Source organism: Quercus lobata, chromosome 12 (genome assembly GCF_001633185.2).
Source record: "Quercus lobata isolate SW786 chromosome 12, ValleyOak3.0 Primary Assembly, whole genome shotgun sequence".
Taxonomy (NCBI): domain Eukaryota; kingdom Viridiplantae; phylum Streptophyta; class Magnoliopsida; order Fagales; family Fagaceae; genus Quercus; species Quercus lobata.
In genome coordinates this window covers 17006344-17024677 of record NC_044915.1, presented here as the reverse complement: position 1 = coordinate 17024677, position 18334 = coordinate 17006344, and the positions used below count along the sequence as shown (strand labels likewise).

The window sequence follows — 18334 nt, the reverse complement described above, 5'->3', positions numbered from 1 at the left end:
AAGGGCTTTCAACTCAGAGTTCCTCTAAAAGAATACATGCTCCAGCATGTTTGAACTTTCTCCACAAAGCCTTCTGTTTTCAACCACATTTTCTCAAATCTTAATGGACTTTTCCCATGTGCCATGCCCCCAGCTTCAATCAAAATTGGACTATGATAAGAAAGGAGGCGTGGTAGAAGCCTCTGTGTCACATCAGGAAACTGTTCCTCCCAATCTCCTGAGATTAGAACCCTATCAATGCGGGACATAGAGGGTGGGTCTCCATGTGAACAGTCCCCCTTCCAATGGTAAGTCCAACAAATTAAGCTCTTCAATAAAATTAGAGAACTCAAAGATTGCAGGACTGAATCTGCTATGTCCCAATCTTTCAGACGGGAATCTAACCACATAAAATCCCCAAATAAGCACCAAGGTGTGCCCACATTAAAATCCTAAAGAGAGAATGAGATTAGAAGAGTTAATAAGTAATATAGAATAGTTAGTTACTATCCCTAGCATGCTACTCACATTAACACGTGTTAATGATAAAAACACAAACTAGAATTATTTGTTGCGCAGGGGGTATAGTAGAACCAATGAGACGAGGAGATGTGGGCCAAAAAATTAGCTCTATGGATATATAAACAATCTATTGTAATCTCTTTTCTAATCATTGAATGAAATTGCCAAATTATGGCTTAGACTTGATTGTCTTTTACTTGGAGGAAGAGACTCCCCTGAAGAGGTCTCAATTGGACCAAAGAACCCTTGGAACCCTAACCCCTTAACCTATCATTTAAAGATTCCACTCGAAGTTCCTTAAGAACACATTCCCACTCTTGTGTAGGTAATTAATGCACATTGTAGTAGCTTTTATGACAATCCCATTACGGATTAGGAAACTAGGCCTAAAATGACATTAACATATATCACACCTTTGCCACAGCACCTGTACTATCTTTTCAAATCCTCGTTTTTTTTTTTACAGACCATGCTTTGTTCAGTTAGTTGATTTTATATTCAGAACTACTGAACTGTTTGATTTGTTTTGTTCTAGTGGTTGTCACTACTATGCATACTTATTCTTATGCTAACCTTAATGTCCTATGATACTCCCTTTATTATGATGCCTTATTTCTGATTTTCAGGTCCGTTATTTGTTGAATGATGTCGATCTGAAGTTCATCGAAAGATTTGTTTTGAGGACCGATTCACTTTTTCTCAATTGTTTTCCTGTGACACCAAACTGTCATCGAGTGACTGAAATTACTCATGCATTTTCCAATGGACAGCGATTGATTTTTGTAAGAATTCTCTCATCCACTGCTCTCCTTGTGTTGAAATGGACTCAAATCACATAATCTTGCAATATTTATGGTTTTCTTATCTCATTTTCTGATTCTACCTGATTAACTGCTGTAGGATGAGCGAACCAGGGCCTATAAGAAACTGGTTGATTTTAGAGGGATAGCTAATGAGTTGGGTTCTCGTGTTCTGGACTGCCTGAAAATTTCAAAGGCAAGCTGCACAGCCTCTATTTCTTCTAGTGTTTGACTTAGTGATTTTATAGATCATTATTTGTCTTTCTTATTTCTATACTTTTGATATGCAGTTATGCTCGGACAAGTCATCAAATAATGATTTGGCTTCTGCCCAACAAAAAAAAATTACAGATCCTTCCACCTCTTTCGGGTTGAGATATGTCAAAGATGTTGTTCTTGGGAAGCGAAGTGATCATTGTTTTCGAATGGTAGTTGTTGGTGATCCGTGTATCAAGCTCAGTGAAATTGGTATACCATGTCATATTGCAGAGAGGTTGCAAATTTCTGAATGCTTGAACAGGTGGAACTTTGATAAGGTGAGTGATTGGGCTGGACTACATTTCTTTGAGAAGGGAGAAGTTTTTGCTCGCAGAAAAGGTAGTCTGGTTCGTGTTCGTCGAATTACCGAACTTCAAATGGGGGACATAATTTATAGACCTCTGAGTGATGGGGATATTGTGTTGATTAATAGGCCTCCGTCCATACATCTGCACTCCCTTCTAGCATTATCTGTTAAGGTTCTACCAGTAACCTCAGCACTTTCTATAAACCCACTCTGTTGCTCCCCTCTTCGTGGGGATTTTGATGGTGATTGCCTTCATGGCTATGTTCCTCAATCAATTGATGCTAGGGTTGAACTTAGTGAGCTTGTTGCTATAGATAGGCAATTAATTAATGATCAGAATGGTAGGAACCTTCTTTCACTTAGTCAAGATAGTTTAACTGCTGCTCATTTGGTCATGGAGGATGGGGTTCTCCTGAACCTTTTCCAAATGCAGCAGCTGCAAATGTTCTGCCCACATCAACTTCTGTGGCCGGCAATTATGAAAGCTCCCTCGCTAAATAGTTTTGTTTGGACTGGCAAGCAATTATTTAGCATGCTTCTGCCCCCAGGCTTTGAATATGATTTTCCTTCAAATGGTGTTCTTGTTAGTGATGGAGAGCTCTTATCTTCTGAAGGATCTTTTTGGCTACGTGACAACAATAACAACCTTTTTCAGAGTCTTGTCAAACATTATCAGGGTAAAGTACTTGACTTCTTGTTTGCTGCTCAAGAAGTTCTTTGTGAGTGGTTGTCAATGCAGGGCTTGAGCGTTTCACTTTCAGACTTATACCTAACCTCTGACTCATACTCCCGGAAAAACATGATGGATGAAATCTTTTGTGGTTTACAAGAAGCAGAGCATATGTGTAATTTCAAACAGTTGATGGTAGATTCATGTTGGGATTTTCTTGTCGAAGTTGGTGAAGAGAAAGATGTTCCTGAAGTGGAACGTTTGTGTTACGAGAAGCAAAAATGTGCTGCACTCAGTCAAGCGTCCGTTGATGCTTTCAAGTACGTGTTTCGGGATATTCAAAATTTAGTCTACAAATATGCAAGTAAGGACAACTCGTTGCTGGTTATGTTTAAGGCTGGAAGCAAGGGTAATTTGCTGAAATTGGTTCAGCATAGCATGTGTCTTGGTTTGCAACATTCACTGGTTCCACTATCCTTTAGAATCCCCCACCAGCTCTCATGTGCTGCTTGGAATAAGCAAAGGGCACATGATTCATTCCAGATGGCTGATGATACTCCTGGACGCCCTAAGTACATCCCATATGCTGTAATTGAAAATTCCTTTCTGACAGGCTTGAATCCTTTAGAATGTTTTGTTCATTCAGTCACAAGTCGAGATAGTTCTTTCAGTGACAATGCAGATCTCCCTGGGACTTTGAACCGACGGCTTATGTTCTTAATGCGTGATTTGTACACTGCATATGATGGAACAGTGAGAAATGCATATGGGAATCAACTTATTCAATTCTCTTATAACATTAATAAGGACAAATATATTCCAAATAGCAGCACTCATGATTTTGGTGAGAATGTTGATGCCTATGATGCGGTAGGTGGTCAGCCTGTTGGTTCATTATCTGCTTCTGCCATTTCAGAAGCTGCATACAGTGCTTTGGATCAGCCAATCAGTCTACTTGAAACTTCTCCATTGCTGAATCTGAAGGTGCTCTCTCTCTCTCTCTCTCTCTCTCAACAGTTAAAATATGGTTTATTCATCATCTTGTTCTGGGGAAATATCTGATGTGACCTGCAATAGTATTGATCAGTCAATTGTTGATGCTGAATATTCAAGAATCATGTTAAATAAATTTTGTGAAGTTATTAATTTTTTTTTGGGGATAAGTAATCGTATTTTATTAATTAAAAAATTACTTTATGCTCACAATGATGAGCACATTGTAACCTAAAAGAATTACAAAAGAATTATTCAAAAAATTGAGTGATTCTTTGAAACCTAGAAGGGAATTGCTATTCGTAAGACCCATTCTTGGGACTAATCTACCAGAGTTCGAATCAGCAATGATTCCAGCTGGGCTTTTGATCTTTCCATTTCTTCAAAAGTATGACCATTATGCTCCCACACGAATTCTGTCACCCAAATAACAGATTGGCTACTGTCCTTGGTAACACCCCTTGAATCCCAAGAGCACTAAATGTTGGACTCCATTGACCATATGCTACATCAAAATGGATCAACAAATGATCTATTGCCTCCCCACCTGCAACACCATGTGATTTTAATGATGAATCTACTTTTAAATTTTTTAATAAACATTAACCAAAATGTGCAGTTGACAGAATCTACTTTTATTAATGATTCCCCTCCCCCTTCCTAAAAGAAACGACTCACCTGAAGAGGTCTCTCATGTATTATCTATTTGAACTAGATTTTACTATTTACATATTCAAAGAGGTCTCAATAGTGTTTCGCTACATAATATATATAAATGCTTAAATAAGCTAACATTGTGCTTATTTTTTGTTCTAAGTGCCTCAATTTAGTTTTTGCATGTCTTACATATTTTTTAAAAGATTTGAGTTTCTTGTTATTTTTACTCTGCCCTTAAATGTGTGGCAAAAGGAGCATCACACTTGTATTGTATCAACCTTCTTAGTGTCATCTTTAATTATGTAGCTAAATTTGTGTCCGTTGTCTAGCTTAACAAATCTTTAAATCTGACTTGTAGTAGGGTGCCAAATTCTGCCTAACCTGAAAGATGGATTATATGGACCTGGTTGCATAAAATCATGCGCTTTCCGTTTTATTTTCATTAATATCTATGAATATTCTATTAGCTATTATATATATATATATATATATATATTTATATATCAAGGAACATCCTGCTACTTGTAGGGTATCTCACATCACCAATAGACTGAAGAAAAAATGAGGTAACGAGTTTATGTGGAGTTGTTTCAGTCCGGCAGTGCATTCAGTGTGTTCCAGCCTGCAGCAGGCATTTTAGGATTTGATTAGTTAGTAATATGTTCTTGTACTATAAGTGATAAGTAAGAGTGTTGATAAGCATAGGCACTTATAACTAAATTGTGAGCTGGCTGCAATAACAGAATTCTGTTAGAAAGTTAGTTGCAAGATGAAATCAGCCATGTGCTTAGTTAGTTGGGGTCCTAGCCTTGTAATTCATGTATAAATACCTTTTCTTGTGTGTAATTCAGTAGATGATGAATAATACAATGTGTTTTGAAATCCAAGAAGTGTTTCTTGAAGAGTTGAAAGCCTAGTGCCATTGTTTCTAACCAACTTAGTTCTTCTATCACTTATAGTTGCTAGGACAGATTCTTGGTGCGTCACCCTTGGCCCTTTGTTCTACTAATTGAGGTCATTTAGAATGGCTTTGGAAGCAAGGGCTCATATGCAGACTTCCAGAGATTGTATCAGTAAGGAAACCTTATGATAGAATTCCGTTTATAACTTTTTCTTCCAAGAGAAGGGCTCTATTAAAAAAATAATTTTGATTGATAAATTTTGGGGCTAGGGGTTGATGGTCAGGTGTTTATCTGTTGTTGAATGATCTGTTTTGGAGCTCAAAAGTTAAATAGTGTTATCTATATAAAAGAAAGCGCCAAAATTACAAAACTGAAACCTATTATACTTAAGTGGTCCATAGTAAATGGAAAACACATACTTTAATGGAAGAGGCCATCAATATCAATATATTAATGAAAATAAATCAGAAACCACGTGATTTTATACCCTTAATGGGATCTTTCCCTGAGTTTCTTAATGTAATGTAAGAAACTCAAATAATGTGCTGCATGCTACAGAATCTGTCATACAAAATTAGCTTATCTCATTCTATCAGGTTTTCTAATCACCCTACAAAAGCTGCATACTAGGTTTATTTTCATGTATCATGCATTGTGGTTATCCAGATTCTACATGACTTGGTTACTGGTCAATGTTGCCAGGTGATCTAGTAGTGTGTTGTTTCTTTATTCAGTGGAAGTAGGGTGTGACCTGTCTATGGACTTTCATTATCTTGGTTCCTTGTTGGTCTGTATGCATTTTTGGATTAATAAATCCTCAAAATAACGTGACATCATGTTTTAGTTGTTTAAATGCATCTAAAATTGTGTTGATCATCTCCTGTTGCATTGTGGAGAGGTGTCTAGGTTATGGGGTTTTGCTTTTAGATTGTTTGGCATTACTTGGGTTCTACCCAAGAGGGTTATTGATTTATTGGCAGATTGGAGAAATTGGTTTGGAAAACACTCTTCAAATATTTGGAATTTGGTACCACATTGTGTTATGTGGATTATTTGGAGGGAGTTCAATAATCTCATATTTTAAGATTTGGTGCTTCCTGGGGACAAGTTACTAGCTTTATTTGCTGGCACTTTGTTTGATTGGTCAAGGGCGTGGGGTTTTACTTCAAGGGAATCCATTCCGCATTTTTTGATGATTTTTTTTTTCGTAATATATATTTCTTATCTATCAAAAAAAATTGTGTGTTTTGATAATTTTTGTAATTCTTTTGTGATGTGGTTTAATTGTACAGAATGTTCTGGAGTGTGGTACGAGAAAACGTAATGCTGACAGGACTTTGTCAGTATTTTTGTCCAATAAACTTGCAAGACGGAGGCATGGTTTTGAGTATGGGGCCTTAAAAGTTAAGAATCATTTGGAGCGGCTAATATTTTCAGATATTGTGTCTACTGTCATGATAATGTTAGTTTCCATTTCTCTCTTATTTGCTTATCTCCTGTTTTATGTTTTGTATTAATAATATTACTTTTTTGTTCTTTTAATATTAATTGATGTGATTCTGTGTATATTAGCTTTTCTCCACAGACTTGTAGCAAGACACATTTCAGTCCATGGGTTTGCCATTTTCATATATGCAAGGTAGTAAATTTGGAAATCCAAATCTTTTCTACTTTTATGCAAGTCCAAGATATGAAGAATAAATATATTTTCTTTCAGGAAATTGTGAAGAGAAGAGGATTAGAAGTGCATACAATTATCAATTCCCTTGACAAGAAGTGTAACTCTTCAAGAAAGGAATTAAAATCGAATTGTGCTGACTTGCAAATAACAAGCAAGTAAGCTGCTTCTTTTGTGTGACTAAAAGATTTAATTATAGTTACCAATGAGGATTTTTTTTTTTTTTTTCAGCGTAGATTATTCTATCCAATGTTCCCAACTAATAATTTAGTTCCACATGTTTAATTCCAAACTGCAATAGCCTAAGATTTCACCATCAGGTGAATTGCTTGAAAAGAAAACAGAATACTCTTTCATTTTGCCTTCCACCTTAACAAAACTTTTAATCATCTGTTGAATTATTTTTATCATTCTTTTCTTTTTAGCAAAAAATAATAGTAATAAGGTACTTTTTTTGTTGTTGATAATTATATGTTTAACAAGGTACATGCATTCATGTCTAAGTATTAGTTTTTTTATTTTTATTTTTATTTTTTATGTGTACTAAACATTAATATTAGAAGGGAATTTATATTATTCTTTTTATTTTTTATTTCTGCTCACAATAAGTTGGGAGGGAGAAAGGATTTAAATTTGGGTGAGACTAGGGTCTTGGTAATTTATATGATTATTTTTCTAAGATTTATATTAAAAAAAACTAGCATTCCTGCTCAAGTTTAGTTGCTTTTGCAACAATTGAAACAAAAACCAGAAAAACACAAAAGCAAATTTAATAATACACGCAACAAAAAAAATTGAAAATAATTATGCAGTTAAGTTGGTCAAAATAATTAAATATTTGAGTTCATTCAAACAATATGTTCATATACTAAATTATATCTATCATAATAATTTACCTTTGCTCTCTTTTTAATAACATGTAATAATTTTAACTTATTCTCAAATATAATACTACCTAATAAATATTATACGTGGACAATATTGTACTCATGCATTGCACAGGACATCCACTAGTAAAATTATAAATTTGAACAGAATTTATTAGAACAAAATGCTGCATGGCTGTTTTATACTTTTACATGTAAAGCATATGGTAATAACTATGCTGATAGTAACATTCGTGTGTCTCTACTATGGATCCTAGCAGAAAACATCCTTAAAATAACATGCCTAGAGGAAAGCCATTTTGTTAGGTAGCTTTAGATGTCATGCATCAAAAATTTAGTGTTTCGTCATGGAATGTAGCCACAGCACTTGCTCTGAATAACTTTCTTTATTAGGTCACTTTAGATGTCTCAAAGTGAATATTCAATCCTCTGCCTTTTCAAGATTTCTTTTTCATTTGTACTTCAAAGTTAACTTTATCTATAATAAATACATGTAAATACTTGGAAGTCTATATACCTGTACATATATACATATGCGTGTGTGGGTGAAGCAGGGTCTCCAAATTGTGGTTGCACCCTATTGTGCCACGTTTCTCTTTTTTTCTTTTTTTTTTGGAAGGTTTATAGAGATTTTGAGAATCAATTAATGTTCTCATTGATTAAGTTAGATTAACACAATCTTATCATAAAATTTTGATGTGAGTCATGCTAATTTATAGATTTTAAAAATATACAGCTAATAATCATACAAATGATTGTTCTTGGATTGGATCAAATTTTTCCGTTGTAGATAATTACTTAACCATAACCCTAATTTTGAAGAAACAAGAATCGGAAAATGTTGGTTCAATGCATATTTCTTATTGTTACTTTATCCAATTCAAAAACTGAATATTATTTGGGTATTGACTTTTTAACATTTGCTTATTATTTTCATGTACAAACAACTTGTTAAGCACTTAATGTTATTACCTTGAATAAAATTCATTAGTTATTTATTTTTGTTAAGCTTGAATAACATATAGTTAGAGACTAAATACATAAAACTATTAAAAAAAAAATCTTGTGAAACGCATGAGCTACAAGCTTGTTTTGGCACATACTACAGCTACTGTTTCATGAGTATATTTGGGGCAGTAATTCATTTTTTTTTGATAAATAAAGGCAGTAATTCATTTTGGACTTTGTTGATTAAATGACAGGGACTGTTTTGAGACACAAAAGGAAGGTAATGATACAATTTGCATCACTGTTACAATAGCTGAAAATGACAAGAATTCCTTACAATTGGATACAGTTAGAGGCGTGATCATACCTTTCCTTCTTGGAACAATTATTAAAGGTTGGTAGTGCATATCTTATCTTGCTTCACTGTTCCATTGTTATAGATTAGACATATGCTTGATGTATTTATTGTTTTGCAATTCTGTCATTTTTCTTGATTTGATTTATTAATTCTTATTTCCACACTTTGTAAATGTTATTTAGGATTCCCAGAGATCAAGAAGGTGGATATTTTATGGAATGATCGGTCTAAAGTATCAAGATGTCATCATGGTTCTTCTGGTGAACTCTACTTAAGAGTTTTTATGTCAGGAGACTCTGTTAGAACAAATCTCTGGAGTTTACTTAAGAATTACTGTGTACAAATAATGGATATGGTCGATTGGTCACGTAGTCATCCAGATAATATTCATGATTTCTCTATGGCGTATGGAATAGACGCCGGATGGCAATATTTTCTCAATGTATGTTCTCTCTGCTAAGATTTTTTTTTTTTTTTTTTTTGGGATTGTTGCAAGGGTGTGGTATTGCATTTCAATCATGGAAATTGTCACTTATTTTTAACTATTGCTCTGCCTTTACATGTGCAGAGTTTGGAGTCTGCGATATCTGATACTGGCAAGTCTATTCTTCCTCAGCATTTGCTTCTTGTCGCAGATAGTCTATCAGCTACAGGAGAGTTTGTTGCCTTGAATGCAAGAGGCATTGCACAACAAAGAGAACATGCATCTGTCTCATCACCCTTCATGCAAGCATGCTTATCTGTTAGTTCTCCTACATGTTTGTCTTTATTTTGGCATTGTCATGATTATTCATTATAAAGAGAATAATCTATAGCCATCTAATCCATACTTGTTATTTGGTTCTTTTGTGCAGAACCCTGGTGCTTGCTTTATTAAAGCTGCTAAGGCTGGAGCTGTGGATGGTCTTAAAGGAAATCTCGATGCATTGGCATGGGGAAATGTTCCTTCTACAGGGACGGGAGGCCACTTTGATATTATTTATTCTGCAAAGGTAGATATTATGTTGTTCTTGCTGGTGATGCTTCTAATAAATGTTGGAAAATCCTGTCTCCCCATATGTAAAAACCTTGACATTTTAAAGATCCCATCCAAATGCAGCATATCAGTGTATGGTTAACATATGAATGTGTGGAGACCCCATTATATTAATAATAGGTTTATCTTTCCTTGTCTTCGTCATTTTTTTTTCTTGCATTGTTTTTGGGGTGCTAAACAAGGACTTCATGGAGTACATTTGATGGAGTTGTGATGGATCTGGTTGACAAGTATTGTTGAGATGAACTGAACTTCTATACATTTGAACATTAGTTTCTGTCAACACGCATTAAAATCAAGCTGTTTTATTGTTTTCAAATTTCTTTCAGGTTTTATTACTAACCCCTCATGTTTGTCGGTTTTCATGTTCAATGATATATTTGATTCATATTAATTTTTTTTTTCTTTTAGAGAGAGAGAGAAGGGGGGGGGGGGTGGCAGATTTTTTTTTTTCATAGCTCCATCTTCTGTCTTTTAATGATCTAATCATTTCAATTCCAATTATTATATATCAGGGACTTGAGCTTGCAAAGCCTGTAGATGTTTATAACATGCTGGGTAGCCAAATTAGTTCTGATAAGCAGAATGTGAAGATAAAAACACCTTTTGTTTGCAATAGTATGTCTGACAAATCTGGTACTCAGTTCATCTACAAGTATGGTGGTCTTGCAACAAAAGGACTGAAAATGTTGGAAAGCATATCTAAATCCTTAAAAAGTCGTTTGACATCAAACGATATTCAGAATCTTTCCCATTCATTGAAGGTTATATTGCACAAGTAAGTCAAAATATCCATATGATTCTCCTCTCTTTTAGCTTTGTTCATTTCATTGTAATCTGTCATACTACTTTAATTAGCTTCTTATTAATATTTTAGTCATAATTTGTTACTAATATATTACTCATAATTTTCCATTCTTTCCTTGCTCTACGGGATTATAAACAAGAATGTTGTTTCTTGCTTTTCAAGTTATGGCATTAGCTTGTAAGACTCATACTGAAATGTGATTTTATTTCTTTAAAAAAATGTCTTTATATCAAATAAATGATATTTTAAGATTCAAGTAACTGAAGTTCTTAGGGTGTATTTATTTCCCTCAGCAAAGAGCATTAGGGTGTATTTAATATCAATATTTATTTGATCTAGAGGGAAGGAGTTCAATTTAAGCAAAAAAATCCTGAAAATAATACTCCCTCCATCCCTAATTATTATTCCTCTGTATTCCATTTTAGGTGTCCCAAAATGAAGTCCTCTTTGAATAGTCAACAATCCTAACTTACTGTTTGGGTGTTTATTTAATAAGTCAATACTCTTTCATTTGAGTTGAACTTAATAATGGTAGTTTTGGAAACTTGTACCTTTTTATTTAAAAGGCAATACATTAAATGATATGCTCTTTAACCGTGTGTTTGGATGAATAATTTGGGACATTCACAGAATTTCACAAATGATGGAATTTACATCCCCATCATTTATGAAGTTCCTTGTTTGGCTCTAATTTTTGTAGAAATTTTAAAATGATGGGAATAGTAAATTGAAAGTTTGGACATAAACAGAATTTGTAAAGTCCTTACAATTCATTTTATTGAAACTCATCTTTGCTTAAGGTTGGAGTAAAAATAAATAAATAAGCAACTAAAGGATTGCAAAAGACACCAAATATGAATTAAATACAAGATGAAAAATTTATTCAAATGACATTATTTCTTGATAATATTAACAATATACAAAGTAAAAGCATATTGAAGTCCTAAAAATATCTAAGAGTTTTAACTAAACTAGCCTACAAAAACCTACGAAGTATTCACAAAACCATGTGCTGATGATAATCATTAAACATCTCCAATGTTAAGTATCACGAAATGTCACCCATTCATCAATAGCTTGAACACATGTAATCCTATCATCTGAATTATTTACTCTTTCTTCTATTGTTGACTGGCTTAATAACTCCTCATCCACAGAAGCCAAAAATCATAGATCCTGGCCTTGAAAAATAGGGTCATCATGTTGCTAGACTCCAATGAAATTATGAAGTATAAAACATGCATTGATAATTCTAATTTTTGTTTTGATGTTGAATGTGCACAATATACTCCACCGTTGTTTTAACATTCCAAATGCCCTCTCAATTACATTCCTTGCAACAGAATGACAAAGATGAAATAGTGCTTTAGAATTTTCTAGGTTGTTTCCAGCCCATTCCTTTTGGTGGTATCTGGTGCCTTGATAAGGTACTAAAAAACCTAGACCATCAGTATAGCCTGCATCCACAAGATAGGGTGCATGTTAATCAATTACCACTTGGAACAGGAAACTCGTTTTTCCTATGTAAAGCATCTTGCAAATCTCGTGAGTCAGATGTAGAACCCATTAGTTGAAAGACCACCCTTTCTCTTTCAATATCTAAGTCAGTCATCAATTGACACAGTTACTGGAACGTGAGTTCCATCAAGTGCTCCAATGCAACTCTAAACAACGTTAAGAAAACTTAAAATACTTAAATAAGTACCAACGAGAACTCTAATTAAAATAAAGGCTAAAATGCAAATTGTACCTTATAAATTTGGTTGAAATCCATTTAAGTCCTCTAACTAACTTTTGTTTAATTGAGTCCTTTAAGTTTCAAATTTATTCAATTTAGGCATTTTGTCTAATTTCGTTAAAAAATTGCCATTAAGTATACAATTAACTAATAAAAAAACATTTTTAAAAAATAAATAAAATAAGATTTCTACATAAAAAATATCTATAAAATTAATAAAAATAAGGCTAAAATGCAAAACCCACCCTCTAAGTTTCATCAAAATTTATATCAGTCCTCTAACTTTGCTTTTAGTCAACTCAGTCCTTTTAAGTTTTAAAATTGTTCAATATAGGTATTTCACTAACTTCTGTTAATGTCCTACCATTAAGTGCAATTTTATTTTTATTTTCAGTTTTTTAAATTGAAAGATGCAGAAAACCAAACTACAAAATTTTAAAAATATTTAAATTAAGAAATTTCAGAAACACAATACATGAATTCCACAAACCCGGTACATGAACAACAAATTTTTTTACATTGATCACAACCAAAAATTGCATCCAAATACAAAATTTAAATATGCAAATTCAGAAAAGATCACAGCAAACATGAACAAAGGGATCTAACATCAACTATCACTACCACATACAATTTACAAATTCGCTACCCACAAACAATGTTTATAAGATTATATATTCAACAAGGAAACAATGTTTCTGGGTTTTTCGATTTTGGGGTTATTTGATTTTTACAAACAAAATCAGAATAAGAACAGATTTGACTAAAAATCAAACTTGAAAACCCAAATTAGATCAGGGAGAGAGATAATCCAAGGAGACCCAGATTAAATAGTTGAATCCAAAGAGACTCAGATCAGGTTATTCACCAAATCTGAAATCCTCTGAAACCAATCAAAAAAAGACTAAACACAACAGCCCAGTCGTGGGTTGGAAGTCCAATGAGGTTTGATGAGAAAACACACAGAGAGGCCCAGTCGAACTTTGATGAGAAAACACAGAGAGGGAGAGGCCCAGTCGAACTGAGCTAAGAGAAAGAGGACCACTGCCACTATAGTGACCGGTGAGGAGAGGAGAGCGGCTGACCTTGGTGGTCGGCTATGAATGAAGCTTCGAAGGAGAGAGAGAGAGAGAGATATAGGATTTTTATTTTTAAAATTTTTGTTTCTTCAAAATATAATTTTTATAATTCTTATGGATTTTTTAAACAAAAAAATAATTACAAAAATATAAAACTAACTGTGAAGTTGACAAAATCGAACGGAAGGACTTGATTGAACACTTTTGAAACTTATAGGATTGAATTGACTGAAAGCTAAGTTAGTGGACTGAAATGAATTTTGGTGAAACTTAGAGGGTGACTTTTGCATTTTAGCTTAAAAATAATTTTCGAAAAATAAGTAATTTTTTTATTTTATTAACAGCAAATTTTTAATGGAATTAGATTGAAGGCTTGAATTGAATAAATTTGAAACTTAGAGGACTCAATTAAACAGAAATAAAGTTAGATATTTGAAATGCATTTCAGCTAAACTTAGAGGTTGCAATTTGCATTTTAGCCTAAAATAAAATATTTAAGAATTTTATTTTTAGAAGTACCTCGAACTGTTTCCACTTATCTTGGTCGGAACAGCGAAGAAGACATGGATGGTATTTCAAGTAGTCCTTTCTTATTTTGATCATTGCATATTGCGTGCAAAACGCAATTAAACTGTCAGCTTACTGTTTCCTTGGAATGATACATGTAAATTTGACTACAAAAACATTGCATCAGCTTCTTCAATAGTGACTTGTTTTGACTGAACCAACCCACCATTCTCATGTGAATTTTGTACATAAATTCATAAATGCACTCTTGCTTAAGTTGCAACTGTTTAATGCAGTCAACCTCACTTCCATCATACAAACTGTTGGGGTGATAAACACCTCGGGGAGTTGTCTTGAATTATTAATATTACATATAGAGACATACTTTAACCCAAAAGGCCTAAACTCTATAGGTATGTTCTCAATTATGTTATATTAACCACTCATTCTTCTTATCATTATTCAATGTGAGACTTCACTAATACGTGTATACCCAACAATCTGCCCCTCACGTGTGAGTCTCTGCCTCTTTGTGAGCTATGAACGAGTCCTACTCACTTCCCTTTGTCTAATGAGTTTTTTTGTTCGCTAATGCGTCATCCATGGGCCTTCATGTGTTAACCTCGTACGTCTTTTATCTACCATGGGAACCTTGAACCTCACCGCTTTATAGCACAATTGGCAATAATACTCATTTGTTGGGTCTTTTTCAAGATTGTTTGGGCTTGCTTGGTGCAATATACCGTGGGACCCGCCTTGCTCCATTTGCGAAGGGGCTTCAAGTACACACACCCCCTTCCCACTCCAACTGCGAAAGGGACCTTGATAACCTTGCCACCTTTGCCTCACACCACCATGGGCTCTAATACCACTTGTTGGGGAGATAAACAACTTGGGAGCTTCTTTGAATAATTAATATAACATATAGAGATATACTTTAACCCAAAAGGCTTAAGCCCAATAGGTATGTGCTTAATTATGTTATATTAACACTAATTCTTCTCATCATTATTTAATATTTAATGTGGGACTTCACTCACGTGTATACCCAGCACAAACAATTTTAGAAACATTGTCTTTCTTGATCCCAATCATGTATTGGCTCTATTACCCATAATATTTTCATTATATCAAGCTGTAATAACAGACATGATAGATGTAGCTATGGCAACAATAATTTTCATAAATTATACACCTTCTCTTTAAGCGTATAACTAAATTACTCATCCCATCGGCCATTCCTGTTAAAGTGTTCAAAGTAACAATAATAAGCATTGAATTTAAGTGAGTGGGAAATTTTTAATTTTGTTAACTATGAAGGCAAGCTTCACCAAATTGGGTAAGGCACTAAGGCTATTATTAGGCTATCAAGAGTGAAAGCTAGCTGTTTACTGGTCTGTACCCCTAAAATGATAATAGAAAATATAGAGAATCCAAAAATATCAATTAATAACCAGGATACAAATCATTTTATAGTCCTCCAACTAAACAATATAGCTAAGAGGTGCAAAAACAAATACTTCTGTTCTTGTCGTAAATCAAGCATAGAAAGCATTTCAAGAATGATCTATAACTGTGGCATTGTTGATATAAAGACACTATTATAGTTGCAAAATATGGGCTTCTTTTTGTATTCTCAGAAAGTGAACCCCCTCAAAACACATTAAAGGCACTATAAATCAAGTGACTGTATTTAAACTTTCAAGATAAAAATAGATTTAAACGGTTTCTTAGAAAGACAAAAGATATGCACATTAAGTGAGTGCTACTTCAGGATTTTTGTGTTACTAAGGAAAATGCTTGGATGCCATTGCCATCAGGACTGGTCTGTCATTGACATCAACAAAAAACATGCATTTGATCAGTGAGGCATTTAGTCAAACAGTTCCTGTGCCTCACTCCGCCCAGTTTGGAGCATTGATCAACCCAAAAATGCATTTGTTTACCATACAACAACTTTTCATTTGGAATCAGCGTAGAAAACCTCCCATATGAATCATGAGGGTACTCACCCTGGACAACAACAGCATAATCATGTGCATTTAATTTCTCTGTACAAATTCAAGTATTTTAATGATGCTGCAGGTCCAGAGACGACACTCTCTACAAGAGTTCTCTCTGTAAATATGACATATGCATATAAAGAAGACAATGAATGTAAATAGTGCCATATGAAACACCACACAAGGGATTCAAACTTTAAGAAGTGGTCTTTGTAATCGATTGAAAAAATATATATTACTAAAGAATATAATCTATGCTAGGGTACACAACTATCAATTAATTAACCTGCCAACAAACCCAAAAAGGGCAGAGCCAAAGGCTTGGTGTAGCTTTTAATCAATTTAAGCAGAATTTAAACATCTGAAATGTTAGAACAAAGTATTTGGTTCAATACACAATATTACTATCAAGATAACTATAATAAAAAATAATCGATCTAGTTTAAATATGCATAGCCAATCAAGTTTTCTGAGTATATTATGACATCTCCATTATAAACATGCAGAACCCAAATAATTGATATAGAGGTACTGAATTGATGCAAGCCTAAGGCAGTAATCAATTCATACAGTAAAATCTAAAATATATAGTTGATAAAGGTTCCCTTGCCAACACGCAAGCTGAATGACATTCCACTCTAAATTTAACTGGTTTTGAATACCTTTGAGTTGCTAAGAATATGCTAAACTGCCCAAGAAGTTATCTATTTGAATTTTGAACAATTATCTCAAAAATTGATGGCATTATCAGAAACTGTAGCAGCAAGTTCTCTATTTGAATGACAATAGCTTTAGGTGTGAATAGGTTTTCTAGCATGCATGTTAAGGGTTGTACCTAATATTAATTTTAAATCACATTATTTTTAGGGCTTTTTTTTTCAACATTAATATGATACCTTGTTGAATGACTGCCCTTGTAGCTTTAGTGTGTTCATATGATTTTTTGAAAAGGGTGGGAGTTCCTGAAGGACTATTCCTGTTTTGGTTGTAGGTATCCCATTGATCACAGGTTAAATGAAAAAGACAAGTCAACTTTGATGATGGCTTTATATTTTCATCCTCGGAGGGATGAAAAGATTGGAATTGGAGCTCAAGACATAAAGGTATATAAATATTTTTTTTTTGATAGGTAATATAAACCTTGAGTTTTGGAAATATTTCTGCTTCTTTGCCAGCTGGTCCTTAACTAATTGGCATCTCCTCCTTCCATAAACAAGGGGTGGAGAATTAGCCATGGTTTCAATCCTGTGTGAGTGCCTTAACTGTACTTGTAACAGGGAAAAAAGAATTCTGTTTATTTATTTATTTTTATATATTCTATTTTATTTTATTTATATTACAGTTTGAAAAATTATGATTTTGTGTTGTTTACATGGGTTTTTAAAGATAATTGGATTTTTTAAATGCTAAATGCCTTACATCTGGATTAAAATTGGGAGGGGATCCTTTCCCAAAGATCATCACGGGTAAATATATAAGCTTTTTCAACAGTGCTGGGTGTTCAAGTTTATACAGTGAACATTGTTCTGTGATGATTGATTACCTGGAATTGATAACCTATTGTGCATAGATATTAAAGTTAGAAATCTGAGGTGGATGGGGTGGCTTATGAGGAGGAATCTGAGGTAGCTGCTCACGTGGTACAGTTTTATAAAACTTTGTATCAGGAGCCAAAGGGGTGGAGGCCTTTCGTGGAGGGTTTAGAGTTTGATAGTCTTTGGGATATGGAGAGGGTTTGGTTTGAAAGGAAGTTTGAGAGAGAGGAGATTTTTCAGGTTGTAAGAGACTTGGAAGGGAACAAAGCTCCAAGTCCGAATGGTTTTACCATGGCTTTTTATCATCATTGTTGGAGAGTAGTGGAGAAAGACGTTTTAGCTGTCTTCGAAGAGTTTTTTCATCATTATTAGTTTGAAAATTTTCTTAATGCTATTTTCGTCGCTTTAATTCCGAAAAAGAATGACGCCTCCAATATCAGAGATTCCCGGCCTATTAGCTTGGTGGGAGTGTATAAAATCTTGGCTAAGGTTTTGGAAAATCGTTTGAGAGTGGCTTTAGATCAGTTGATCTTTAAGTCTTAGAATAGTTTTGTGGGCGAGAGACAAATCCTTGATTTTGGTTCTTATGAATGTGTTGATAGTCGAGTGAAAGAGTAGGGTTTTGGGGGCCATTTGTAAGCTAGATATTGAGAAAGCTTATGATCATGT

General features: G+C 34.0%; 1 protein-coding gene across 4 annotated transcripts in view; it reads left to right on the top strand.

Moving 5' to 3' along the window:
- Positions 1-18334, top strand: part of LOC115969816 (DNA-directed RNA polymerase IV subunit 1-like) — a 41540-nt gene that overhangs the window by 18320 nt on the left and 4886 nt on the right. For all 4 annotated transcript variants that reach the window (XM_031089430.1, XM_031089431.1, XM_031089434.1 and 1 more), the window contains 12 exons: positions 1128-1283; positions 1402-1497; positions 1592-3520; positions 6381-6550; positions 6661-6727; positions 6806-6924; positions 8856-8995; positions 9142-9401; positions 9528-9701; positions 9814-9951; positions 10511-10773; positions 17122-17233. In XM_031089430.1, coding sequence (XP_030945290.1) covers positions 1128-1283; positions 1402-1497; positions 1592-3520; positions 6381-6550; positions 6661-6727; positions 6806-6924; positions 8856-8995; positions 9142-9401; positions 9528-9701; positions 9814-9951; positions 10511-10773; positions 17122-17233 — 3624 coding nt within the window. The remainder of the gene's footprint in view (positions 1-1127; positions 1284-1401; positions 1498-1591; positions 3521-6380; positions 6551-6660; positions 6728-6805; positions 6925-8855; positions 8996-9141; positions 9402-9527; positions 9702-9813; positions 9952-10510; positions 10774-17121; positions 17234-18334) is intronic.